General features: G+C 36.4%; 1 protein-coding gene across 4 annotated transcripts in view; it reads left to right on the top strand.

The window, feature by feature from the left end:
- HECW2 (HECT, C2 and WW domain containing E3 ubiquitin protein ligase 2) overlaps positions 1 to 27,648 on the top strand; it is a 405,018-nt gene that overhangs the window by 231,469 nt on the left and 145,901 nt on the right. For 3 of the 4 annotated variants that reach the window (XM_077154518.1, XM_077154517.1, XM_077154520.1), the window contains one exon: positions 27,129 to 27,236. In XM_077154518.1, the coding sequence (XP_077010633.1) occupies positions 27,129 to 27,236 (108 nt within the window). Of the gene's footprint in view, positions 1 to 12,545; positions 12,922 to 27,128; positions 27,237 to 27,648 lie in introns of those variants that run through there. The other variant, XM_077154519.1, reaches the window with a different exon arrangement.

Genomic DNA, 27,648 nt, shown 5'->3' with positions numbered 1-27,648 from the left:
GAAGATAACTGTCCACGCTCAAAAGATTGAGAATATGGCCCAGTCAAAGGAACAAACCAATAGCTCAAATGAGACACAAGAGCTGAGACAACTAATGCTGAATATACGAACAGAAATGGAAAACCTCTTCAAAAATGAAATCGATAAATTGAGGAAGGACATGAAGAGGACATGGGCTGAACATAAAGAAGAAATAGAAAAACTGAAAAAACAAATCGCAGAACTTATGGAAGTGAAGGATAAAGTAGCAAATATAGAAAAAATAATGGATAGCTACAATGATAGATTTAAAGAGACAGAAGATAGAATTAGTGATTTGGAGGATGGAACATCTGAATCCCAAAAAGAAACAGAAACTATCGGGAAAAGAATGGAAAAATTTGAACAGGGTATCAGGGAACTCAAGGACAATATGAACCGCACAAATATACGTGTTGTGGGTGTCCCAGAAGGAGAAGAGAAGGGAAAAGGAGGAGAAAAACTAATGGAAGAAATTTTCACTGAAAATTTCCCAACTCTTATGAAAGACCTAAAATTACAGATCCAAGAAGTGCAGCGCACCCCAAAGAGATTAGACCCAAATAGGCGTTCTCCAAGACACTTACTAGTTAGAATGTCAGAGGTCAAAGAGAAAGAGAAGATCTTGAAAGCAGCAAGAGAAAAACAATCCATTACATACAAGGGAAACCCAATAAGACTTTGTGTAGATTTCTCAGCAGAAACCATGGAAGCTAGAAGACAGTGGGATGATATATTTAAAATACTAAAAGAGAAAAACTGCCAACCAAGACTCCTATATCCAGCAAAATTATCCTTCAAAAATGAGGGAGAAATTAAAACATTCTCAGACAAAAAGTCACTGAAAGAATTTGTGACCAAGAGACCAGCTCTGCAAGAAATACTAAAGGGAGCACTAGAGTCAGATACAAAAAGACAGAAGAGAGAGATATGGAAAAGAGTGTAGAAAGAAGGAAAATCAGATATGATATATATAATACAAAAGGCAAAATGTTAGAGGAAAATATTATCCAAACAGTAATAACACTAAATGTCAATGGACTGAATTCCCCAATCAAAAGACATAGATTGGCAGAATGGATTAAAAAACAGGATCCTTCTATATGCTGTCTACAGGAAACACATCTTAGACCCAAAGATAAACATAGGTTGAAAGTGAAAGGTTGGGAAAAGATATTTCATGCAAATAACAACCAGAAAAGAGCAGGAGTGGCTATACTAATATCCAACAAATTAGACTTCAAATGTAAAACAGTTAAAAGAGACAAAGAAGGACACTATATACTAATAAAAGGAACAATTAAACAAGAAGACATAACAATCATAAATATTTACGCACCGAATCAGAATGCCCCAAAATACGTGAGGAATATACTGCAAACACTGAAAAGGGAAATAGACTCATATACCATAATAGTTGGAGACTTCAACTCACCACTCTCATCAAGGGACAGAACATCTAGACAGAGGATCAACAAAGAAATAGAGAATCTGAATATTACTATAAATGAACTAGACTTAATAGACATTTATAGGACATTACATCCCACAACAGCAGGATACACCTTTTTCTCAAGTGCTCATGGATCATTCTCAAAGATAGACCATATGCTGGGTCACAAAGCAAGTCTTAACAAATTTAAAAAGATTGAAATCTTACACAACACTTTCTCGGACCATAAAGGAATGATGTTGGAAATCAATAATAGGCAGAGTGCCAGAAAATTCACAAATACGTGGAGGCTCAACAACACACTCCTAAACAACGACTGGGTCAAAGAAGAAATTGCAAGAGAAATTAGCAAATACCTCGAGGCGAATGAAAATGAAAACACAACATATCAAAACTTATGGGACGCAGCAAAGGCAGTGCTAAGAGGGAAATTTATTGCTCTAAATGCCTATATCAGAAAAGAAGAAAAGGCAAAAATTCAGGAATTAACTATCCATTTGGAAGAACTGGAGAAAGAACAGCAAGCTAACCCCAAAGCAAGCAAAAGGAAAGAAATAACAAAGATTAGAGCACAAATAAATGAAATTGAAAACATGAAAACAATAGAGAAAATCAGTAAGGCCAGAAGTTGGTTCTATGAGAAAATCAATAAGATTGATTGGCCCTTAGCAAGATTGACAAAAAGAAGAAGAGAGAGGATGCAAATAAATAAGATCAGAAATGGAAGAGGAGACATAACTACTGACCTCACAGAAATAAAGGAGGTAATAACAGGATACTATGAACAACTTTACGCTAATAAATACAACAATTTAGAGGAAATGGACGGGTTCCTGGAAAGACATGAACAACCAACTTTGACTCAAGAAGACATAGATGACCTCAACAAACCAATCACAAGTAAAGAAATTGAATTAGTCATTCAAAAGCTTCCTAAAAAGAAAAGTCCAGGACCAGATGGCTTCACATGTGAATTCTACCAAACGTTCCAGAAAGAATTAGTACCAATTCTCTTCAAACTCTTCCAAAAAATCGAAGTGGAGGGAAAACTACCTAATTCATTCTATGAAGCCAACATCACCCTCATACCAAAACCAGGCAAAGATATTACAAAAAAAGAAAACTACAGACCAATCTCTCTAATGAATACAGATGCAAAAATCCTCAATAAAATTCTAGCAAATCGTATCCAACAACACATTAAAAGAATTATACATCATGACCAAGTAGGATTCATCCCAGGTATGCAAGGATGGTTCAACATAAGAAAATCAATTAATGTAATACACCATATCAACAAATCAAAGCAGAAAAATCACATGATCATCTCAATTGATGCAGAGAAGGCATTCGACAAGATTCAACATCCTTTCCTGTTGAAAACACTTCAAAAGATAGGAATACAAGGGAACTTCCTTAAAATGATAGAGGGAATATATGAAAAACCCACAGCTAATATCATCCTCAATGGGGAAAAATTGAAAACTTTCCCCCTAAGATCAGGAAGAAGACAAGGATGTCCACTATCACCACTATTATTCAACATTGTGTTGGAGGTTCTAGCCAGAGCAATTAGACAAGAAAAAGAAATACAAGGCATCAAAATTGGAAAGGAAGAAGTAAAACTATCACTGTTTGCAGACGATATGATACTATACGTCGAAAACCCAGAAAAATCCACAACAAAACTACTAGAGCTAATAAATGAGTACAGCAAAGTAGCAGGTTACAAGATCAACATTCAAAAATCTGTAGCATTTCTATACACTAGTAAGGAACAAGCTGAGGGGGAAATCAAGAAACGAATCCCATTCACAATTGCAACTAAAAGAATAAAATACCTAGGAATAAATTTAACTAAAGAGACAAAAAACCTATATAAAGAAAACTACAAAAAACTGCTAAAAGAAATCACAGAAGACCTAAATAGATGGAAGGGCATACCGTGTTCATGGATTGGAAGACTAAATATAGTTAAGATGTCAATCCTACCTAAATTGATTTACAGATTCAATGCAATACCAATCAAAATCCCAACAACTTATTTTTCAGAAATAGAAAAACCAATAAGCAAATTTATCTGGAAGGGCAGGGTGCCCCGAATTGCTAAAAACATCTTGAAGAAAAAAAAAGAAGCTGGAGGTCTCGCGCTGCCTGACTTTAAGGCATATTATGAAGCCACAGTGGTCAAAACAGCATGGTATTGGCATAAAGATAGATATATCGACCAATGGAATCGAATAGAGTGCTCAGATATAGACCCTCTCATCTATGGACATTTGATCTTTGATAAGGCAGTCAAGCCAACTCACCTGGGACAGAACAGTCTCTTCAATAAATGGTGCCTAGAGAACTGGATATCCATATGCAAAAGAATGAAAGAAGACCCATCTCTCACACCCTATACAAAAGTTAACTCAAAATGGATCAAAGATCTAAACATTAGGTCTAAGACCATAAAACAGTTAGAGGAAAATGTAGGGAGATATCTTATGGATCTTACAACTGGAGGCGGTTTTATGGACCTTAAACCTAAAGCAAGAGCACTGAAGAAGGAAATAAATAAATGGGAACTCCTCAAAATTAAACACTTTTGTGCATCAAAGAACTTCATCAAGAAAGTAGAAAGACAGCCTTCGCAATGGGAGACAATATTTGGAAATGATATATCAGATAAAGGTCTAGTATCCAGAATTTATAAAGAGATTGTCCATCTCAACAACAAAAAGACAGCCAACCCAATTACAAAATGGGAAAGAGACTTGAACAGACACCTCTCAGAAGAGGAAATACGGATGGCCAAGAGGCACATGAAGAGATGCTCAATGTCCCTGGCCATTAGAGAAATGCAAATCAAAACCACAATGAGATATCATCTCACACCCACCAAAATGGCCATTATCAACAAAACAGAAAATGACAAGTGCTGGAGAGGATGCGGAGAAAGAGGCACACTTATCCACTGTTGGTGGGAATGTCAAATGGTGCAACCACTGTGGAAGGCAGTTTGGCGGTTCCTCAAAAAGCTGAATATAGAATTGCCATACGACCCAGCAATACCATTGCTAGGTATCTACTCAAAGGACTTAAGGGCAAAGACACAAACGGACATTTGCACACCAATGTTTATAGCAGCATTATTTACAATTGCAAAGAGATGGAAACAGCCAAAATCTCCATCAACAGAAGAGTGGCTAAACAAACTGTGGTATATACATACGATGGAATATTATGCAGCTTTAAGACAAGATAAACTTATGAACCATGTAATAACATGGATGGACCTAGAGAATATTATGCTGAGTGAATCCAGCCAAAAACTAAAGGACAAATACTGTATGGTCCCACTGATGTGAACGGACATTCGAGAATAAACTTGAAATATGTCATTGGTAACAGAGTTCAGCAGGAGTTAGAAACAGGGTAAGACAATGGGTAACTGAAGCTGAAGGGATACAGACTGTGCAACAGGACTAGATACAAAAACTCAAAAATGGACAGCACAATAATACCTAATTGTAAAGTAATCATGTTAAAACACTGAATGAAGCTGCATCTGAGCTATAGGTTTTTGTTTTGTTTTGTGTTGTTTTGTTTTGATTTTACTATTATTACTTTTATTTTTTTCTCTATATTAATATTCTATATCTTTTTCGGTTATGTTGCTAGTTCTTCTAAACCAATGCAAATGTACTAAGAAATGATGATCATGCAGCTATGTGATGATGTTAAGAATTAATGATTGCATGTGTAGAATGGTATGATCTCTAAATGTTGGGTTAATTTCTTTTTTTCTGTTAATTAAAAAAAAAAAAAAGAGAAGGGATAATTGGAGATGAAGGGATACAGACTGTACAATGGGACTGGATATAAAAACTCAGAAATGGACAGCACAATACTACCCAATTGTAATGCAATTATGTTAAAACACTGAATGAAGCTGCATGTGAGGTATAGGTTTTTTGTTTTTGTTTTTTTTGTTTTTTTTTTCTTTCTATTATTGTTTTAATTCTTATTCTGTTGTCTTTTTATTTCTTTTTCTAAATCGATGCAAATGTACTAAGAAATGATGAATATGCAACTATGTGATGTTATTAAGAATTACTGATTGTACATGTACATTGAAATGATTTCTAATTGTTTTGTTAATTCTTTTTTTAATTAATAATAAAAAAAAAATGTAAGAACGAAAAAAAAAATCTCTTGTTGTATAGTTTCATCTTTGAAATTATGTAATTGTTTTACATATTTTAAAATAAAATTAAAGAAAAAAGCATTATCTAAAATTGAATCCAAATGGACTAGATTTTCCTAGCATTGATATTAGAACATGTGTGAAAGTACTTTGCAAGGTAGCTGAAACATAATGGAAAATGCAATCCCATGACAAAGATGAAAAATTTTGTGCATGGGAGAATTTATTCAAGTTTCTTTAAAGAGAAACTGTAAATGATATTTGTGATTACGAATGCTTACAATGATTGTACTGTGATTTGTGTGTGTGTGTGTTTCTCCAGTAGGAGTTAGGGAGACCTGGACATAATTTGGGACTCTCCTTTTGATGTTTGTGTTTGATTTAAATTGATGTCATAATTCCCTTTGCAGTTGAACATTTTGGGTTTGACGACTGTTGAATATTTGAGGTTTTAATATGATTTTTAAACTCAGTCAGATTCATAGTAGGTTTCATGTGATGTCTTTTGCTTCTCTTTTTTTTTATTTTTTTTTATTTTTAGAGTGCCCTTACCAATTATATCCTGTATCAATATTTTGGTCTCTAGAGGTGCCCTTATGATGGATGATGCTTGTGTTTGTACCATTTTGAGACATAGGTTATTGATAATATATGGTTAGGTACAAAGTCACTGTTTTGGGTAACTCTACTTGATAAATGGAAACTCTCTTTGAATGAGTACTTCATAAATCCACAGTATAAATGCTGTTCAGATGTCAAAATGGTTGATGATTTGCAAGGGAAACATGGAGGATATAGAAAACGGAAGAGATGCCAGGCTTCATTTTTCCTGTATATCTTTGATACTACGCCAAGTTGAAGCCTATCTTTTATTAAAGTAATGCAAGTTCATTATAGACAACTTGTAAAATATGAGAGAATATAAGGAACATTTAAATCCTTCTGCCAAGCAGCAAACACTATAAAACTTTTGGTGTATTATTTTCACAAGTTTATTTATATATATGATATATAATACATATTTTCAAAATTTCAGTAGAGGTCATGTTATGTATATAGATCCTTTCTACTTATTAGGTCATGAATATTTTTAATGTCATTAAAAATGGTTTGGAAACATCATGTGATGGCTTCATAATATCCTATAATATGGCTGTAACATAATTTACCTATTCATTTATTTTTGGACCTTTATTTACTTTCTAATTATTATAAATCATGATACAATGATCAGCTTAATTTATATAATCTTTGGTGACAAATATTTCATGATCATCTGCCTTATTTTGCTCATTAAGCCATGGTAGATAATTTTTTTTACTGTGTAAAATAGTCTTGGCTTTTGTGGTGCTTCTGTTATTCCCCTTGTACTATTATCCTTTACTGAAGGAAGCTTTTAAATTTGAAAAACAATAGCTTTTTTTTCAATGTTTGGTTGAGATGTTTATATATAAACTCTGAAACAAGTTAGAAGGCAAAATTACAAATCCTGATGATAGGATTTAAGAGGAAATACTAACAAATCCTTAAATATAGCTTGGTAGGGAAGGGCGGGAGTGAATTGAGTTGTTACAGTTTGTTCCAGGAAAGGCATTTTGGATGAACTCCATTTACTTTTACAAAGATGTCTATGGTTTTAGTTTTATCTGCTCCTCTTCATCTTTCCCAAAGAGATTGCTGAAGCAAATGTACACAGTACAATATAAGGAATGACATAATTATTATTCCTTTAATTAATTGAAGAAGGCAATGCTTTTTCTTCAAAGGTAGTACTTGAATTTTAATAAAAGCATTGAATTTGAGCCTGGTTTAATCATATAAGATAACCCGGTTCAGGGTCATTCTAGAGGCCTGTTGCTTTCCTGATGGACTGTCATTACTCTACTTAGGTTAAGTATTTGTCACGGTAAGGATATTCTAAATATGTCCCCAGATTTTATTTCAAAGTTTTAGAGTCTTTGTGTTGAGAATAACAACACTATCTGAGAGCTTACTGTCAATAAGTAGTTACTCTGTTCTAGACACTATGCTATATGCCTTGTGTACGTTTATGTAGATTGCCTCAATCCTCTCAAAATTGTACTGGCTACACATTGTTATTGTCCCCATTTTACAGGTAAAGAAACTAATCATTTGGCCAAGGTCATGTAGCTCGTAAGTAGTTATTTTGATGGCAAAACCAGGGCTATTCTGTAGTTCTTAGTTATATAGTCAGTTGATTAAATGAGAAAATATCTTAACATTGAATTTTTAAAAAATGTTTAAAAATGTAATGAAAAATCTTAGTGTATGACTTAGTTTCCAGCTTTTAAGCATTATAGGACAAATGTGTATACTTCCTTTATAAGTTGATATTATTCTCCTTTTAATCGGAGACCCAATTACCTACAAGGGAAAAAAAATCATTTCACAATCTTCCTGGCTAGAGATCTTGGCAACTAGGAGTCTGGTTGCTATTACAGTGATTTTTCCCCTTGTATTACCAGGTTCTGTATCTCGCCCTTTTTATAAATACCATGTTTAACTTGGAAGGGGAAAATGTTATTCTTGGCAGTGTTCATATAGTAAAAGTAGAAACTGCAGGGGGCCACCAACAGATATACTGATATGAAGCTGGAATGTAGAGAATATGCCTAGGATTTAACTTTAATATTGTTTGGACTCATGTTTTCAGTAAAAGGGAGGGAATTATTGAAACTTAGTAGGAGGTGGGAAAGCTGGAAATTGACATCTGTGCCTCATATATTTATGTCTGGACTGAATTATTGATATATTCTGATACTTACTACCTTTGTCATTGCCAAATATCAAGAAAATCATTAGATAACTGGTAGATATCCAGGTACTAAGAGAACAGTTAAATACCTGTGTTTTTAGGCCAGCATAAAACAGTAGTCTCTAATCAGTAAAGATGTGACGTCCAGTTGCATATGTACATTCAAATGCACTTATCTGCTTCCTTAGATTTTGAGACCTAGACCGGTGTCTCTTAAACTGTGGTTCAAGGACCACCTAAATCAGAATTAGTTGGGGTAACTGTTGAAATATGCAGACACCTAAGACTCATCCCTTTCCTTCTGAATCTGAATTTCTGTGGTTTGGTCTGTGGTGTCTGAATTTTAAACACGAGTCCTAAAGAATTCTAACACAATAAATTTGAGAACTCTGTTTCAGAGTTTGGAAATTTGTAGGATATGTTTGATTCTGCATCGTTCATTACACGTTCATGGTTAATTAATTCTGAAAGTGCTCATTAATGTGAATAATTGCAATTTCTAAATATGTGCTTTCAGCGAGACTCTCTGGAGGTGTTATTGGGTTCATTGCTATCTCAGCCGTATGAAAAGCATTGATGGAAACTATACCCATTTTACAAATAGAAACAAAGAGCACATGTGCACAAATAAAATAATTTTACATTCATCTCCTTTGGTTTCATTTTAATTACAGTTTTACATGCCTAAAAATCTATTCTTAAATTCTGCCTAAAATAGCCAAGCTGTAACTAATTAACCATGTAGTTAAACAGTCGTTATGAATTGAATGAGGAAAGTGGGATTGTATATAAACCACCTTAATATTTCATCTAAGAAAACTCGTCTTTATATTAGTATGGGATTATAAGGGATATCCACCATTAAAGAAAAATATATTCTCATATTTCATGATACATGCAACTCAAATAAAGTATATGCTATATCTGAATCTTCAGTTCTGTAGTAGAAATAATTTAAAAGAAAAGAACCATTTATTCTTATATGTGTATACCTTTTAGAGCTCTTGGCCCATTACATCTGCTTTTATGTATTCATCTGTTAGAAAATTGATAATCGTTCACTTTTGTTTTTGAAAGCAATGCCTCACTATACTGCTCTTTTGGGTTGAATGGACATTGATAAAGGGATAACCTTGTCTACCTAAGGAAAAGAAATCAGTCCTTTGGTGACTTGCTTCTCTTCCAAACTATACTGATAATTCCCCAGATAAAACTGTGAAGCCTAAGAATGCCCCAAATTATTTTCACTGAACTAGAAGTACCACAGTGTTTACTTCTATGAAACTGTGCAGGTTCTGAGGCTCCTGAAAAATCTTCCTTCGCACCTTTCAACTTTTCCATTGTGTGTCCTTGCTCAAGTTACTAGATCTCTCTAAGCTCAGTTTTCTCATTTTGGGACTACTAATATCTTTCACAAATGCTGTGAGAATTCAATAATTCTGAAATAACTGCACAGTTCTTGGCACATGGCGAATGGTAGTAAGTTATTGTTGGGGGAAGTTGTACAACAGTGGAAAATGTGTGGGTAAGCTTTGATATCCTACCAGCCTTAAATTTGGATTCAGCTAGCTTTTTGGTATGTGATCTTGTGTGAATATGTTATTTAATCTCTCTAGGCCTCAATTTTCTTCAATTTTCTAATAAGTATCGTAAGGCTATCCCAGAAGGTTACTCTGAGGGCTAAACTAGTAAGCCCTTATTAGACAACAGATGGTAGCCATTATTATTTTTATTGAATTTGATTACCTACTACTTTATAAGCTAAGTGTTTAAAACCACAGATTTCATATAAGTACATCAACTTGGGTTTATATTTGGCTTTGGTCTTTTAGCAGCTATCTCATTTTTTGAGCTTATTTTCAAAAAGCTTTCTGGTTTACGTATAAACTGATGCGTGGCGGAAGAAGGCAGAGTGATGATGAGACAAGCATTCATCTGACTGCTTTATGAATACAAGGTCAGAAGAAAAAGCCTCCAGTAAAAATTGCACCAGCTACACAGACACATGCTGCAAGGCTTAAATAATGTATATGAATGATGTCAGACTCAGAAGCATGCAAAATGCATAAACACAAAGGGGATAAATAATGGGCTTTTCAGGAAAAGGCTTATTCCTTCCTGATGTGCTGTGATTCCCTTTTGTGTTATTGGTGCCAGCATCAACATAGATGAAGGAGGCCCTGCAGAAATTTCCCATCGTCAATTTGTGTGTCAATCTAAAAATTGTTTCTTTGCTCTTCCCTGGTTTGGTCTTAATAAACATTCTGTGAGTCTTTGGGAATAAGCTACTATAGTGAAGTTTGATGTCTTTAATTTTCTATAATCAATCCATCTGGCATCCACAAATCACAATTTCACCCAAGAGCACCCTTACTAGATCAATATCTTTGAACGTTGAGAACTATGGTAATCAATTCAGCTTTCCGAAAGAGAAGATCTCCTGGAGATGGGAAAATGGGCCAATTTCCAGTCTTTTATTCTTAAACTTCCCTTTCCCTTCCTATACAATGATGCTTAAAGTTTCAAAAGTCTGAACTTTACCAGCCTCGTCTCTCCCTCACTGGGAGAATCTCTATCAATACTGGTCTTCCTTCTGTCCATGAACGTGCAGTGCTGCCTCCCATCATGGTGCCTCTGCACACCTCTTGTTCCTCTCCTTTCTCCCACCTACTCAATTCCTAGTCATCCTTCATAGTTTAGTTCGCTCACTGATGCCTTGAGTAAGCTTTCTCTAATCCTCTGGATTGAGTCATGTCAGCAGCCCATCCATTTCCATAAGATCTTCCCTTTTACTTTGTTTCATGTATCACAATCGCTCAGGTGGACCAAAACCTGGAGTTCAGCCACAGTGGTGTATCTGACAAATGTTACAGTACTTGGAAGGCAAAGAATCATGGCTTGGAGAGCCAGAGCTGTGGAAACATCAAGCAGGGTCCAGAGAGCGGGGAAAGAGGAGCAGTAATTGCTGCACTGTGAGCAGAGTGCATGGGGCTCTTTTCAACCCCGGGGAGAATCTCTTGTTGCATGATTAGGAGCAAGTCAAGATTACACACAATCCTTGACTGGGGATGGAAACAGAGATGCTTACATTGTTGAGAAGTTTGTTTATTGTTAATGGAGTATAGCCACCTTTGATGCCAATAAAAGAAGATGACTTTATCCTTTATGGATTTATTTTTCTTAGTCTTATTGTGACTGAGGTAGGTGTGGACCCATTGGCCACTTGAGAAGTAGTGGATTTATTGGTATTTTCCGAAATATGATTTGAGGAGGTAGTGGATTATAAAAGAGTATAAATTTGGGTGTCATTCAGACCTGACTTTAAATCCTACCTGTTGTCAGTGCTTCCCTTTGAACCCCAGTTTTCTCATTTGCAACATGGACCTAATAGCACCTGACAAATGGGACATTTCATTTTGCTTCCCTGGGTATTTGCTGGGAAGAGACTTTCAGCTTTGATTGCATTCACCCATTCAACAAGCACTTAATAGTTGCTATGGCTGCCACAAGTGCACTAACAGCTTCAGGAAGTCCCTTTCTCCAATAAAAAAACAGGAGACCTAAGTGGAGATCCCTCCCCCACCTCTTTCCAGCATAAGACAAGAGCACTAACTTGATTGATGATTGTATCCATTTCTGCATTAAAAGAGAGGTCTGAAAATAAATTCTGGGTTGATAACCAAATATTTGGATATTCATTCAACCTGTATTATGCTTATATCTTTTTTTACAGTGTGAATTTACTACTCCACAAATTCTACTTTCATTTGATTAGGATAGTAAGTCTATTTCAGTAACCTAAGTGAATGCTATATACGATTATTAGTAATAGTAAATGGGAGGTCCCAGATAGTGGCCACTCTATTCTAAGTAAACTAAACAGCAAACTCCCCTTGCTGTGATAATAGTCAACTTGTTTGACAGTAGCCCATTCTGTGTGTGTGTGTGTGTGTGTGTGTGTGTACAGAACTCATTCTTTGGAATTCTCCCATGGAAAGCAAAGGAAGGAAGCTGAGGGGAGGATGGGGCGATTGCATCCTGTACCCTTTACAGGGGTGTGGCCACAGCTGCCTTAGCCAAAGGGACATAATACTTTATGTTTTTTTTTTCAGTTAGGATGACTGAACAGTGATAAATCTTGGTGAAAGGCAAGAGTAGTTCTCAGTGCTGTTCTTAGCTGGACAAGAGTTTTCCGGTAGAGACTTGCCTGTATCCCACTTAGTATTTCATTTCTAGATCCTTTGGGGAAGAGGAGGAGAAGCAGAAGCATCAGTGAAGTGGACCTGCAGAGCTCTCAAAGCCACCTACCTTGACTTTAGTTTCTGGCCACTCCCATGCATGAAATTGCAAATGGGTAGGCCAGGTACATGATTTTATGGAGAATAAATCATTTTTCTTCTTGCTGCTTTCTAAATTTGATTTGAAATGAAGGATTCTACCCTGGCAAAGGGAGATAGAGACTCTTTGCAATTATATGAGGTAAGGTATTGGAAAGTTTTATGAAATGAATTCCTTTCTCACTTGATTTCCTTGTTCAGTTGTTTGGGATTTGCAGTACTCTGCCTTTTTCTCTTTGAAAATTTTGTACATGTGTTCCCTTCCCAGCTTGGTTAGGGACAATTACTAGCAACCCATGCAGTGACTTTATCTCAATTAATTATTTAACAACTTGGCTTTAGAGATCAGTGCTGGAATTAAAGTATATAAAACTTTTCCAAAGAAATGTCCAGTCTCCTCATTGTGAATTTCCATGGTTCCGCTGGAAATTCACACAGGTGATAAGTACAGGTTCTGTCCTACAGGAATGATTTTGAAAATGACATTAAATTGAGTCTAAATAGATTTCATAAGTTGCCTGCCCCTGGAATAAAAATGTCTTTTTGAAATATTATAAACTTCTTCTTTCAGTGACTGAGATGTTAAAAGGGATTTACTTTTCATCTAAAGTTTACGTGGATAAGCAGTCATGATATTGACACTCCAGCCCATAAACTACAAAACCATGGTTATTAGAGAATTTCTTGTGGTAACTGTGGCAAACTAACTCACTTTGCTGAAGACCTTCTAAAATTTACAAGCAGAATACCCGCTTTAATTAATTTATAAAAACCAAGCTGAATCCAGGGCAAGAATTCAGTTCTGTCTTAACCTCTTACAGATTAATTTTTTTCAGTGAAAATTTTTACTTTGGGGCTATTAAATGCCAATCAGTAGTTCTTGAGCAGGGGCAAGGGTGATAGTGGTGGTTTTTATTTTTTATTGCTATGCAGGCATAACTGGCATTAGGGTCCTGAGAACCAGGGCTGCTAACTCTCCTGTAATGTTCTGCATACATCCTCACTGGAATTATCTGCTAGAATACCAGTAGCATTCTCCTGAAGCAACAATGATAAATGCTCATTTTAGTGAAAAATACATTGATGATTTAGTAAAGATTCAGGTGAGCAATTAATCTCTGGGAGGGCCATTCATCTTCTAATAAAGCAATCTGGGAGAGGAATCTATGGCAAGCAGCAACTTCTGCAAAATTAGCCTTTGGAATCAGTAGCAATGAATGCTCCAGAAAGATTGCTCACATACTTCCGATATTTTCAGACTGAATTTCAGTTAGCTCCACAAGTATTTGGCTAAGATCAATAACAGTAGCCTTCCTTAAATAAAGTTAGCTGTTACGGCTGCCGATCCTTACTGTATGAGCCCTTTAAAATGAAAGGAATAATTTACTCATAACTGATGGTTACTTTTGTGCTGAACATTATATTTTATAATGATTGTATATTTCTTAGAATCTTCAGGTATTAGGTGCAAGATAAAAGTAGCATTTTCATCGTGAGCAATCTAGAGTTTGCTTTTAAATTTTACTTGATGTTAAAAGGATTATCTTTGAGTGAGAGCTCAGTGTACACATGGTATTTTTAAAGTAGCGATGAGGAAAGAAGGGAGTAGATATAATCAAAACCTCTTTGTCATTCCTGGCAATGTTTCATACACATTGTGCCAACATAGAGATTCCCACGGTGGACGCTGTATTAACAGTGCTGGTTTCTTTGTGTAAGGACATGAGGGCACCTCCCTCTGGATCTTTATAAACCTGGCTTAAAGCTCATTGACAGAAGTTTGAGATTTGAGTGAGCTTCCTTCCAAGAATTTGGCAGTTTTGAGATACTGTGTGAGAGATATGACATTTTGCTCTTGGCAGTATAACTTACTACTGTGTACAATAGGACTTCGTCTTTGCTGCCTGCTTTGTTTGGCATCCACTGATCAAGAATGTAGAGTCCCCAGAAACTTATAAGTAAGCATATTTTTGCTTTACTTTATGTGTGTGTGTATATAAATTGTCTGCCCCTGGAATAGAAATGTCTTTTTGAAAGATTTTAAACTTTCAAAAAAAAGTTTTTTTTTCAAACAAAAGCTACCGAGTTGACCATACTTGACCCTTTAAAAGAGCTTGGATTTACATTCTTAGTATAAAATCATAATCACAGGAATAAAACACCTATACAAAGTATGATGAGGGAAATTATGTGCTGACAACGAAGTGTATTTGGAAGAGGCTTTGAAAAATTTTAATCCTCAAATTTTACAAAGAACACCTAGTTCCTGCTGACACGTTTATCATAAAATTGGCTATATATGTGTGTGTGTGTGTGTGTGTGTGTGTGTGTGAGAGAGAGAGAGAGAGAAACTAGAATAAAATGAATTTCAAAACAGAAACTAAGGAAATGAAGTTGAAGGATTATGCTTTTGAGTGTTAAAAGGAAAATATAGCTCCCTTTGAAAGAAGGAAGAAATGAGTAAAAATTTTTTAAAACCCACAGGATTAGTTTTTTTTGTTTTTTGTTTTTTTTGCGTGGTAAATCAAACTCTGCCTGCTGAGCCACTGTGGCCCGCCCCGCAGGATTAGCTTTTAATATGTGCCAGTCATTGACCTCGATAGGTTCACATATAGGACTCATGTACTCCTCACAGCTTTCTGAGCTAGTTACTATTATTATTTTATAGATTGAGGTAATGTGATCTTAAGACTTGACCAATGTCATCCAGTAAATGAAAGAAATGGAATTTAAATTTATGTTTGCTGATTTTTGAAGTTCTGGTATCTCACCGGCACCTGGTACCCTGGCAATGTCATTATCAAGCAGTGTTTTCTCATTGAACCTGTCATGTGTGATATATACCTAAAAGTAGAAAAGCTAACTTTGATGGTAAACAAATGCACCATAATAATGTAAGATGTTAATTGTAGGGGAAAGTGGTTGTTGGATATATAGGAATGCTCTGTACTATCCCTGCAACTTTTCTGTAAATCTGAAACTGTTCTAAAATTTAAAAGGTAATTTTAAAAATAAGCAAAAGATTGGATCATGCTGTTAAATAAGAGAGCCTACGTGGACTAAACACCAGATACATGAAATATGTTGCATTAGTGGTTTTAGAATATTTTGACTGATTAAGGTTGAGTGTGGGAAACTTTGACTTTCAGTAGTTATTTGAATAAAGGAAAGGGGAAGACTATGTTAGACTTACTGAGCAAAATTACAGGATGGTGGTTTGGCTTGCACAAGGTTGGAGGTAGATGAGTCACTTTGCAGGGTTGCTGAACTGAAGAGTCATGGACTTTTCCATTGGCATGGGTATTTATTTTTATCTGCTGTAGCTCTGTCTGTACAGGAAGAATGGAGATGGGAGGAGGGTCACATTCAGGTTATGACTCCTCTGCTTGGGGCTTGGCTTGGGCATGAAGCAACATGCCCCTCTGCAGTCTACTCTGCACAAAGCAGGCAGGTGATTTTTTTTTTTAAATGCAAATTATGTCACTTCCCTGCTTAAAATCCTCCAGTGATTTCCCTTCAATCTTAAAGTGAAATCCAGACTCTTCACTGTAGTCTGGATAGGCAGTGTGCCGTAGCGTTGAGGAGCATGGCTGCTGGAGCAAGACCGTTGAGTATGAGGTTCTTAACCTCTCTCTGACTCAGTTTCCTCATTTGTAAAATGGAGATGATAATTGCATCTACCTCAGAGAGTCATTAGAGGCTTACATGAGTTAACAAAGAGTGATGATGTCTATTGATGTTATTATTATGTTGGCCTATAAGCTGCCCCCCACAAATATTTCTGATCTCATCTTCTGCTACTCTTTGCTTCATTCACTTTGTTGTAGCTGCATCACTTTTTTTTTTGTTGATTGCAACGTGATCGATTTGTTCCTGTTTCAGGATCTTAATATTTATATTTCTTGCCTGAATTCTCTCCCCCAAATCTTTCTGTGGTTTGCTTCTTCACTTCATTCAGATCTCTACTTCAAAAATGTTTCCCTAGCCAACCTATATAAAATAGCGCTCTCCCATCTTTCTTCAAGGCACGCTATCCCTGACATTACATTATATGCTATGTATTGGCTTATGGAGCACCTTCCCCACGAGATCGTGATCTCCACGAGGACAGGGGTTTTGACTCTCTTATTTCCCCTGAATCTCTGTTACCTAAAATGTTGCCTGGTGGATAGTGAGTGCTCTTTAGCAGCAGAAAGTCTGGTTCTAACCTGTCAGCCTTGGTGCACAGAATATAATTGAGGCATTTTCAAGTCTTCGCCTTAGAATATTCTTGAAGGGCCTAAGTGTGGACCTTGTGCTAAGGTTTTTCACCAAGCTACCGAGTTGCCCATACTTGACCCTTTAAAAGAGCTTGGATTTACATTCTTAGTATAAAATCATAATCACAGGAATAAAACACCTATACAAAGTACGATGAGGGAAATTATGTGCTGACAGAGAAGTGTCTTTGGAAGAGGCTTTGAAAAATTTTAATCCTCAAATTTTACAAAGAACACCTAGTTCCTGCTGACACATTTATCATAAAATTGGCTAAAACTATTATAAATTCCTTATTCTATTTCATCATAAGATTTATTATAAATTTTCACAATGGCCCAATAAAATATAGGTTATAATAATTTCCATTTGAAGCATTACTAAGATTTCAAGTTCTCTTCTACTCTATATGGGAAAGTGTTCAATTTGTGAAAAAGAGACCTTCATTTAGAAATGTCCTCTAAGTCTTTGTCCACAAGGAACTTATTTAAGGTGTTTCAATGGCCTTTACCTGAATTTGGTCATGTGATCTCAGGTAACCCACTTCATCTTTTCATGCATTGGTTTGACCAGCTGTAAGATGTAAACAAAGTTGAATGCCAGTTCTGCAATGTGGTTGAGTAAGTGTGAATCGCAATTGGAAATTCTTGCTACAAAGATTGAGAGTTTCAACTAATCTTGTTGAATTAACCGAATGAAGTTTACCATCCATCTGCATCATTATGGTTCTTAGTTTTCTCTATTCTGACAGAAAAAAGATGTCAGAAAAGATGGAGATATCTTTAAAAAAAAAAAATACGTTCCTTGGTGAGAATTTTATTTTTGTGTGTGTATATATATTTTTCAGTTATTCAATAATTTTTTAATTAGAGAAGTTGTAGGTTTACAGAAGGATCATGCACAAACTACAGTTCCCCCATATCTGCTCCCATTGTTAACATTTTACATTAATGTAATACTTTTGCTATAATTGCTGAGAGGATATTATCATAATATACCATTAGCTGTAGTCCATGGTTTACATTAATATGTGTATATTCTAACTACATACTACTATTATTCAATTAATGTCATATAATCAAATCACAAGAAGGTATCAAGATGTTTTCATTCAGTTAAATTTGAGCAGCCAGGTGTTCTAGGAGCTTGGGATACATTGACAAAAATCCTTGACCTGTTGGAGTTTACGTTCTAGGGAGACAGACAATAAGCAAGAAGAGCAAATGATGTACATTTTAAAAGGTAGTAAGAAGGGTTATGGAAAACAAATTGAGCAGAGTATGGTAGGTCAATAATGCTGGGAGAGGGCTTGCAGTTTTAAATGGGGCAATCAGGATTAGTCTCATTGAGAAGGCGAGGTATTGAGTACCTCGCCTTTTTATGGGGGAAAGTTCTAGACAAACAGAACAGTCAGAGTCCTTGAGGCAGAATCTTGACCAGACATCTGGGGACATCAAGGAGGCTAGAGAGGCTGGAGCAGATTGAGGAGGGAGGGAGAGAGGATAGTGACAGATGAGGCTAAAGCTGAAACGGGGATTGGAGGTGAATGTCCTGTAGCCTTCATACGACTTTGGATTTTACTCTGAGAGAGTTAGGGAGTCACTGAACTGTTGAGCAGAGGAGAGACATTTTTGAATATGTAAACATTATCCGATTTAAAATGGCTTATTTTATAAGCTGTCTCTCAACTCCTTGATATCTGGTATTCTGAAACTCTTGGGAGTATTCGCTAAAATAAGCCTAAGTGTTTAATTTTCATCGCATGGTGGTTTCTTCCCTGATAGAAATGAGAATTTAGTAGACTAGTTTAGGATCAGCTGTTTCCTATAGAAAGTTGCTTAGCAGAGCCTCCTGCCTGTCTCTACCCAGCATGTCCGGAGGTGTGAGTGAGTGTTCAGGCGGCTCCTCAGTGGTGTGGTTGGACTTGGCCATAAATCACCCCAGTGTGGATCTAGTGAAGCATTTCAGAGTCTCGAGTTGGGCTCCATCACCCCCTGGTGGATGGCCTCCTGTAGGGTTAGACAATACAAAACATTTCTCATACTCAGTGCATGGCGTTGAGTTCAACTTGTGCATCCTGATTGCTCTCCACTCAGCCACATCCTGCCTTCAGGGCAGCGATGCAGTCCACTTCAGAAACAGTGGACCACCTGCCTTTGAGAGCACAGATATCTCCATGGCCCGGCCTTGCAGGCTTGATGGGGACTTCCTCAACCTTGGCTACTTTTTCTTCCCTGAAATGAGCTGGCGTCCTTTCCTCCCATCTCTGGCCCTTTATTCTTAGCAAATCTTTCTGATTTCTGAGAGAAAATAGCTATTCAAGTGGCTCAAACAACACCACATTCCCAGAGGATACATTCTCAGCTGGTGATGTGGTATCCTGATTGTAATTTCTAAGCCGGTTTTACACTAATACTCGTTTCCCTCCCAGAGAGGACTACAATTTAAGGAATTGGGTACCCAGGAAGGTTAGGCCAAAAACGAATGCCAAGTTTGCATATACTGAGGAAGTTTCTTAGAGAACTTTCATTGCACTTATTGCTAAGGTGGGTGCTCCATTTGGCACATTCAATTTTAAAGACACCCCTCCCTGACCCTCCTAACAATATAATTCAGATCACAGTCAGTGCCAATGTTTTCCTCTTGCATTGCAGTGGTATTTCATGCACAGTACATGTTTGTAAATTTGCACAGTCCTAATAGTCAGTCAGTGCCTGGAAGGTGTGTTCTTTTCTCAGGTCTAGAATGATAATTTTCATTCAAATTGTAGTTTAGTATCACTCGCCAAATTCCGAATTCCAGGCAAGCCCTCTAGTTCCCCAGTGAGGCCAGAAGAAAGCCAGGTTCCTTCATGATCCAGTCTCAAGATGTAGTTATATTCAATTTGCATTTAAAAAATCATTGAAAATCAATTTATATCATTATATTATTTTTTTCAGAAACTGAGGGGAGAAGATGGGCTTACTTTAAAGCAAGCAAAATGTATAGGCATCTTTTGTTACCTCCTTAGCACACTCTGTCATATGGAATCTTTCCCATAAAATGGCTCATCTATTCTCAACTTGGCTGGGTTGGTAGATAGAAGGGTAATGGCTTTGAATAATTTTTGTTTTTACATGGGCAGGCACTGGGTCTCTGGCATAGCAGGCGAGAAGTCTGCCTGCTGAGCTACTGCGGCCCACCGTAATTTTTGTTCCTATTTTATTTCCATTACTGTATGGAGGTTTGGGGAATATTGATATAGACATCAAAATATTTCCAAAATATGTTTAGATATGCTTGATGTCTAATCATGATTCATATATTCTCTTACGCTCTTAGAAGCCTATCACCTGGCATTTTCTGGAAATCCAAAAATAATGTTCAGGAAAAAATAATCTTGTAAAAATAATTTCACACTCATCTCTCTACGTGAAACATTGTGGGGAAGGAAGAGTTTGAAGAAAATTAGAATTCTTTAAGCTTACGTTATTTTAGTTTTCTGTGGCATTTTTTTAATAGCACTCATTTTGTTTTTTTCTTTTAATAACTATTTGCAATCACCTTGTAGGCAAGAATAATTAATCTACTTCTCTGAGAGAGAAAAAGATAACATCCTGGAACCCAGACAACAGTAATTTTGCTACTAAATTCAGCTCTCGGTGTGGCCGTTTGTTTATTGCCTATGATGACCAGTCATGGAACACAAAAAGTGAACCCTGAAAGGTGAAAAACAGGTCTAAGAAACAGTCAGGCAAAGAAATGGACAGGACACTTTAATGACCACCACTTCTTCTGAAGAATATCTCCCTCTGCGTCTCCCAGCAGCTCTCCAACTTGGCAGATCCGGGGCCATGTTAGTATAGAGACACCTTGCGAACACTAATCATTTCTCCTCTGTCCTGTTTTTTTTCCCCCATCATCAATATTTATTGAGCATTTACAGGTACTGTGCATGTAGAACGTACACAGAAAACATTGTCCCTGCTCTTGAGGAGCTTACATTCTAAAAGAAAAACAAATACACCTCTCTAAAATGGTCTTTTTGTTGGGTGTTTTCTTCCAGGTACTGAGGAAATAGTCAGTAGAGTGAGCTTACAACTTAGCCGCATCATTATTTAGATATTAGAGGAAGAGGAAGGATTCAAAGGCAGTAACAGACTATTCAAGATAGGTAGGGCTTACAGGAAGATAAACACAATTTTGTTGACTAAGGAGAGATTTACTGCAGTAAATAGAATGAGGGAAATAGTTTGTGGGATGCAAGCAAAGGTAATTTTGGATAGTATCTTAGACGTTCAGTCTCTGTCCTCTTTCACCACTGTCAAATCTGCACTCCTCTATCATAGTAGTCTTTCACATTGCATTGATAGTTTACATTCTTTTTTTTCTCCCACTATACTGTCAATTCCTTAATGGCAGGAAATGGGTTTTCTTGTTCTTCATAGTAATCAGCAAATGCCAGTCAAATGAATGAATGAACAAGCTAACGAATAAGAGGGTCAGAAGTCAAGCATATTTGCAAGGTCCGCAGGACTGTTATGATTGCTCAGTTTCCCTGGAAATGAACCATGGAGTAGATGTTTTCAAAGTGAGGAAGACCTGCCACAGAATCACCTTGTTGGGGTGCTTATTAAAATTCAGATTCCCGGGCCCCGATTCAGACCTAGTGAGTCAAACCTCTGCAATCAGCATTTTAAAGAAGTCCCCAGAAAATTCAGTGTGAGCAGTGCAATTTCATTATCATTTCCCTGGAGTATTAAGGATAGCCAAAGGGGAAGGCAGCCAAGGTGATCTGTGACATAGTGTTGGTAAGTCTGCTTAAATACAGCATTTTATTTACAACCTCAAGCTGTGTTTCTCCTCAAAATCATGTGGTTTTAATTAAGGAAAAAAAGTCTGTTTCTCACCTAACTAACAAGCTCTCAGGAAATTGTACTGTATTTTACAGTTAATAGAAGAGAGTTGTGTGTGTGGTGTAATCTTATACCTCTATCCCTTTGTTTTCTATGTCTAAACACTGTTTCTCCCTTGGAGATTCAGACTTAGTAGTGATTTCAATATTAATAACAGAGTTAATTTGAGTAGCCCTAAAGAGTAACTTTAAAGAGATTAGTGAGATCACTTTGAAAAATTAGCAGACTGCTAGAATACGGCAAGCATAAATATTTTCAAAAATTTTCTTGATCACATTCTCATAATATTCATAAACATGTGTGAAAATTATATCAGAAGGTCTTTAGGGCTTTTTTGTTCTGTACTTTGCTTTCCTGTTTAGAGAAAATGCATAACCAACCAAACTTTAAGAGAACAAAGATATATAAGAAATAAAACAAACATTATATAAATCCTACCAAACAAAATTATATTTAGAAAAGGTATTTTGGTGTATGTATTAAACACCTCCATGGTTTCTTTTTATTGTCATGATATTCCAGCTAGAAAGTTACATAAGTATCTGGAATATGCACTCTCATGATTTAGACTCTATTATACCTGAAAAAAGACATTTTAATACTATTAGAAGGAAAACAAGATGAAAAAAGGAAAGGAGGCAATGGAAGGCATGGTCAAAGATCAAAAGGAAAACCAGGGGCGTGTGCAGCATGGAAACTGATATGTTTCTAGATTGAGTGGAAAGTGCTTCTAATAGAAAAGGACTAAAGATCAAAGTGAGTGAAAGTGACTGATAGAGGGGATTGGGTCAAGAGCACTACAGTAAAAGGGGAATGGCAGGAACTCTGGGCAAAAAGACAAGAAGTAAATATGGGTATACAGGAAAGATGCTGCTGGTAAGGAGATTGAGAAACTAAATGAGATCATGCCTAATGTCCTCTATCGTTTGGGTGCTATAGGATGCAAGGTATCTTGCTCTAAGTAAGAGGGTGGGAATTAGGCAGAGGATGTAAGGACAATGGAAAAACTTTGGAATAGTTGTTAAGAAAAATGGGAAAGGTATAAGTGGAACAATTTGTAGGTAAAGTTCAGCTGCATTGCTTTGATCTATCAAGTTTCATCTCTCTTAAACGAAGAAATAAATTTCAAATTACATCTTCATTATACTTGTAGGGATTCAGAATCCTTTCTCTGGTGTACAGTTATTTTTCTTATGTTGAGGTGGGGACATTTTTAAATGACTAAATCACCTAACATAGGTGATAAAGGAGATTAAAGAAATTAAAGAAAATCTAGGAAAAAAATAAATTGTTCTCAAAAATCTATGAGAAAGAACTCTGAGCAGGTATATGCAGCTATCTTAAAGTTACTCCTAGGCTAAACTAGAATTGACTAAAATCTTAATGAAGGAAGAAGAAATGAATCTGAAGGAACATTTAAAATTGATCTGGGATTAAAGAAAAAGAATGAGAGTCAATTTGGCAATGTGTGCCCATTTGGAGTAAGTGGTAGAAGGTGTGGTCATAACAAAATATATTGAGCTCTATACTCCTTTACTGGTATAAAGTTTTTACTCCTCAAGACTTTATATCTGCAATTAGGGGTAGCTGTTACCCGATGGTGGAAGTGCTTATATCTGTCTAGGATAATGGGTTATCAGAAATAAAATCCCATCAAAAATTTCAATCTAGAATAACTAAGACATTCAACAACTTGGGTGTCTCCTATATGACAGGCACTGTGCTTGGTAAAGAATAAGACAGAAGCTTTCTTTCTCTGTGGTGCCTACAGGATGGTTTGTTGCTATGATATTTCAGCTTGTTTTTTAAATTAGCACAGACCCAGCAAGCTTCTGCTCTGGGCTTGCTCATCCTAATTGTAACCAATTTCTCATTATATATGGAATATTTGTATTCCATATGAACATGAATTCTCTTGGTGTGATAAAGACAATTTGCTTTAAGGGGCCACCTTTTAATTTCTTCTAAATATCAGTAACTTAACCAAGTGGAGTATTCTAGATATATAGTTTATCCTAACCCACATGGGATGGTTAAACTGAACATTTAATTCTGGGCCTATTTCTTGTTAAAGGGATTGGGAAGGAAGTAGCACCCATTATTTGTTCTCCCTCACCTCCTAATTCTGACTTCAAAGAAGGATATTCCCATAGTATAGTATTTCTGCCTTGGGGTGGACATCTCTGGAAATAAGGCGATATTAGTGATCCTTCTTAGAATAAGACATGCTGACATGTGCCAGGAAATATGTAAGAGGTTGTTTCGCGCCTCAGACATCATCAAATAGGGATGAGGCGTCATTACCTCTGTCCCGGGGTTCAGACTTCTTACAATAATTTTTATCCCATTACGCCCTCCTATGCTCTTCGTGATCTTCAGTGGTCCGTCTTCCCAAAGTCATTATGTCAGAGATATGTACTTACTGTGGCTTAGCTGCTTGCTTGTAGGGACAAATTTTTATACCAGAAATGCAAACACTCTGACAGTGAGGTTACGTCAATAAGAATAATTTTATTACCATTGGCTTTACATCATGATGATCATAGCAATGTTGATCATTGCTCCTTAAAATTAGATATGATGCTGTGTCATCTTTCCTGAAGTCTCAAAAGGAGGCTGTCACAGCAATATGTTTATAAAATCTCCCATGTTCACAGCCACTTAAAAAAAAAAAAAAAGCATTTGAATGTTTGAATACTCCCTGTGTTCTGTTCGCTGCAGAGTCCAGGCTTCTGTGCCTTTCAAGTGAGCACTAGCTAATAAAATAATTTTATTTGTGAAAATACATGTGTCCCTCTCTTCTTCAAGCAGCTCCTGCATGTTAAAGTGTCTTTCAGAATATGAAGCAACTAACCTTGTTGTCTAACCCAGAGAAGTGATGAAGGCATGAGGATTCAGGTCAGGACGGGGATGATTAGTCCAAATCGTTGGGCGACTTTTAGGATGGTGGCTGTATCTGTTAGGAATGATATTCAGCTGAATGTAACATTGTGGCTTAACCAAATAGGAATTTCTTTTACCTTTGGTAGCAAGAAGACTGAAAGTAGGCGGTCCAGGGCTCAAAGTATCATCATGATTCCTTCTGGGTTCGTGCACTGCCATCCTTAGCATGTGGCTCTCATCTTTATGGTGGCAATCTCTAGGCATGACATTCACGTTCCAGGTAGAAAAGGGTAAGAAGAGCAAAGGGTCTATGCCTGCTGAGTCTGTCCTTTTGTAGAAATCAGGAAATGAATAGCTTTCCCAGAAATTTCACTCAGTGGACTTCCACTTTATTTCTCACTGGCCTAAAGTAGGCCACATAATACCTTACCTGCCAGGGAGTGGAGCTCCTGGGCTCATTGTTGCCTTCAAGGAAAATTGTGATCAGTTGGCAAAGAAGAAGCTCATTAGGTAAAAAGCAAGCAGAGTCTTCCCAGAGGATCCTCTGACATCTTTAAAAATCCAGTTTTAGGTGACTGCCTGAGAGCCTTCTAAATACGAGTACTCTGATTATATTTCTGTGATGGAATGAATTTATTTGCTATACATTGTTTCTGTAAGAGGAGGTGATGTCATGAGTGGATTTTGCCTTTCCAGTCTTATAAAGAGTGGCTGCTTCTTGGGCTAAAAGAAAGAAATTGCTCAGAACCTGGTTACCTAACTCTCCCATTGACCCACTTTCTTTCATGCTCAAAAGAAGCAATGTCTTCTCAGAATTATTCCCTTGAGTGTGGGATCTTTACTCCATCTCTCCTTTTTTAATGCAACTTTTACCTCATCCTGTTCAGTTTATTCCAACTTTCATTTTGAATGTATAGCCCTAATCTTTTCCCCCAGGAAAGGAATTTAGAGAATCAAATGAGGTGCCTCTGACCTTAAAAGCCAGTGTCACTGTATATACTTCAGTGTACCTAAAGGCTTGGAGTAGTCACTTTTTCATGTTTTCCATTCTAGGTTCCTAGGGCAGAGCTTTAAACTAGTGTCAAATGTGCACATTATAGGGTATGAATCCCTTCAGGTTTCAGAGGGGCAGGTTGGAGCCTGGGATCTGTCATCTTAAGTTGTAAGCATGTACTTCCTTTTATTATAATGTGCCATTTCCTGTGCACTGTGAGGTTGGAAAGCTTAGAAAATGCTGCTTTGTGCCTATTCTTCAGATCATTGTCCTTTCTATTTTCTTCTACTAGAAATCCTGAGCTCACTTTCTTTCCTTTTCTTGGCTTAAGGTCTCTTGCCTTTGGCCTCATGTAAAAGAGTGTGTTAGCACATTTTGGTTGTTGTTGTCTCCTGAATACTGTTCATGGCAAGTCTATGTTTTGTCCTGACTCACTCTTTAGCAGCTGAATGGCCCTTTTGCTTATCCCATCTTGAGTTCTTTTTTATTCTTACAGCTCTGCTCTTTCTTTCCTTTTTATGAAAGGTTTTATAGGTGAGAGCTCACCCCAAACCCTGTCTTTAAGTCACCTCATTGCTGAAATTGCAGCATTCATCCCTTTTTTCCTTTGTGGTTCTTTTTTTCATTGTTGTTAACTGTTTTTAATTGTGAAATATAACATGTATATAAAAAAGCAATAAATTTCCAAGTACTTTTTTCTTTTTCTTTTTTTTTTTTTTTTTTGGCATGATCAGGCTCCGGGAAATGAATCCAAGTACATTTTTTAAACAAGTAGTTATAGAACAGATTTTAAACTTTGGTATAAGTTACAGTTCCACGATTTTTCATTTTTTCTTCTAGCCAACAGAAATATCAATATGATGATTCAGCAGTCATACTCATTTGTTAAATCTTATCTTCTCTGTTATACTCCTTCTTCCCTTTAAATAGCATATATACATAAAAGCAATAAATTTCAAAGTGCATCACAACAGTTAGTTGTAGACAGATTTCAGAGTATGGGTTACAGTTCCACAATTTTAGGTTTTTATTTCTATCTACTCTGGGTACTGGAGGCTAAAAGAAATATCAGTATTGGTTCTGTCTTTTGATATCAGCAACCCATCTGGCCAAGCCCATAGATGGCATCTTCTTTCCCATAACCCCCAAGTCTTCCAGGGTGGTAATCTGCTTGAAGGTAATCATTGGGAATTGTGTTGTTCGTTAATATTTCCCCCTTTATCTGTTTCCATTTACAATAGAGCTTGTATTAGTCTTTGAACTAAGGGAAGGCCAGCTGAGTTATAATTAAGCTGAAAAGTATTTCTTTCTTTTCTCCAGATGAAAATTCTCCAGCCAACTTCTGGGATTCTAAAAACAGAGGTGTAACAGGAACACAAAAAGGACAAATTGTATGGAGAATTGAGCCTGGGCCTTATTTTATGGAACGTAAGTAACTAAATGTGAAATATATGCTTGGTATTGAATGTTATATAAATATCCTGAAATTTATGAGTCTTTTCTGAATGTTATTTTTAAAATTTTGGTTATGATTTAGACTTTTATGCCATGCAGCTCCAAACTGGAAAATATATTGTCTTAGAAAAATCCTTATTGCAGAATATTCACATATTTTGGAAAAAAATAAATGTATCCCTATACACACACACACATCCCACACATGTGTGTTTACATAGACCATATGTATATATGGTGTATCAATTATGTATGGTTATTTTAAATACCTCACATTTTTATATACCTTTGTACCTATATTTGTAATATTTAATTATATCAATTTCAGGAAGCAGAAGGAATAATGCACAATGCCAGTTAATTTAAGAAATTTATTTGCTTTTAG

The sequence above is a fragment of the Tamandua tetradactyla genome, chromosome 3 (assembly GCF_023851605.1).
Source record: "Tamandua tetradactyla isolate mTamTet1 chromosome 3, mTamTet1.pri, whole genome shotgun sequence".
Lineage (NCBI taxonomy): Eukaryota > Metazoa > Chordata > Mammalia > Pilosa > Myrmecophagidae > Tamandua > Tamandua tetradactyla.
Note: the sequence above shows the minus strand (reverse complement) of the source record. Positions and strands in the feature narration are given on the sequence as shown.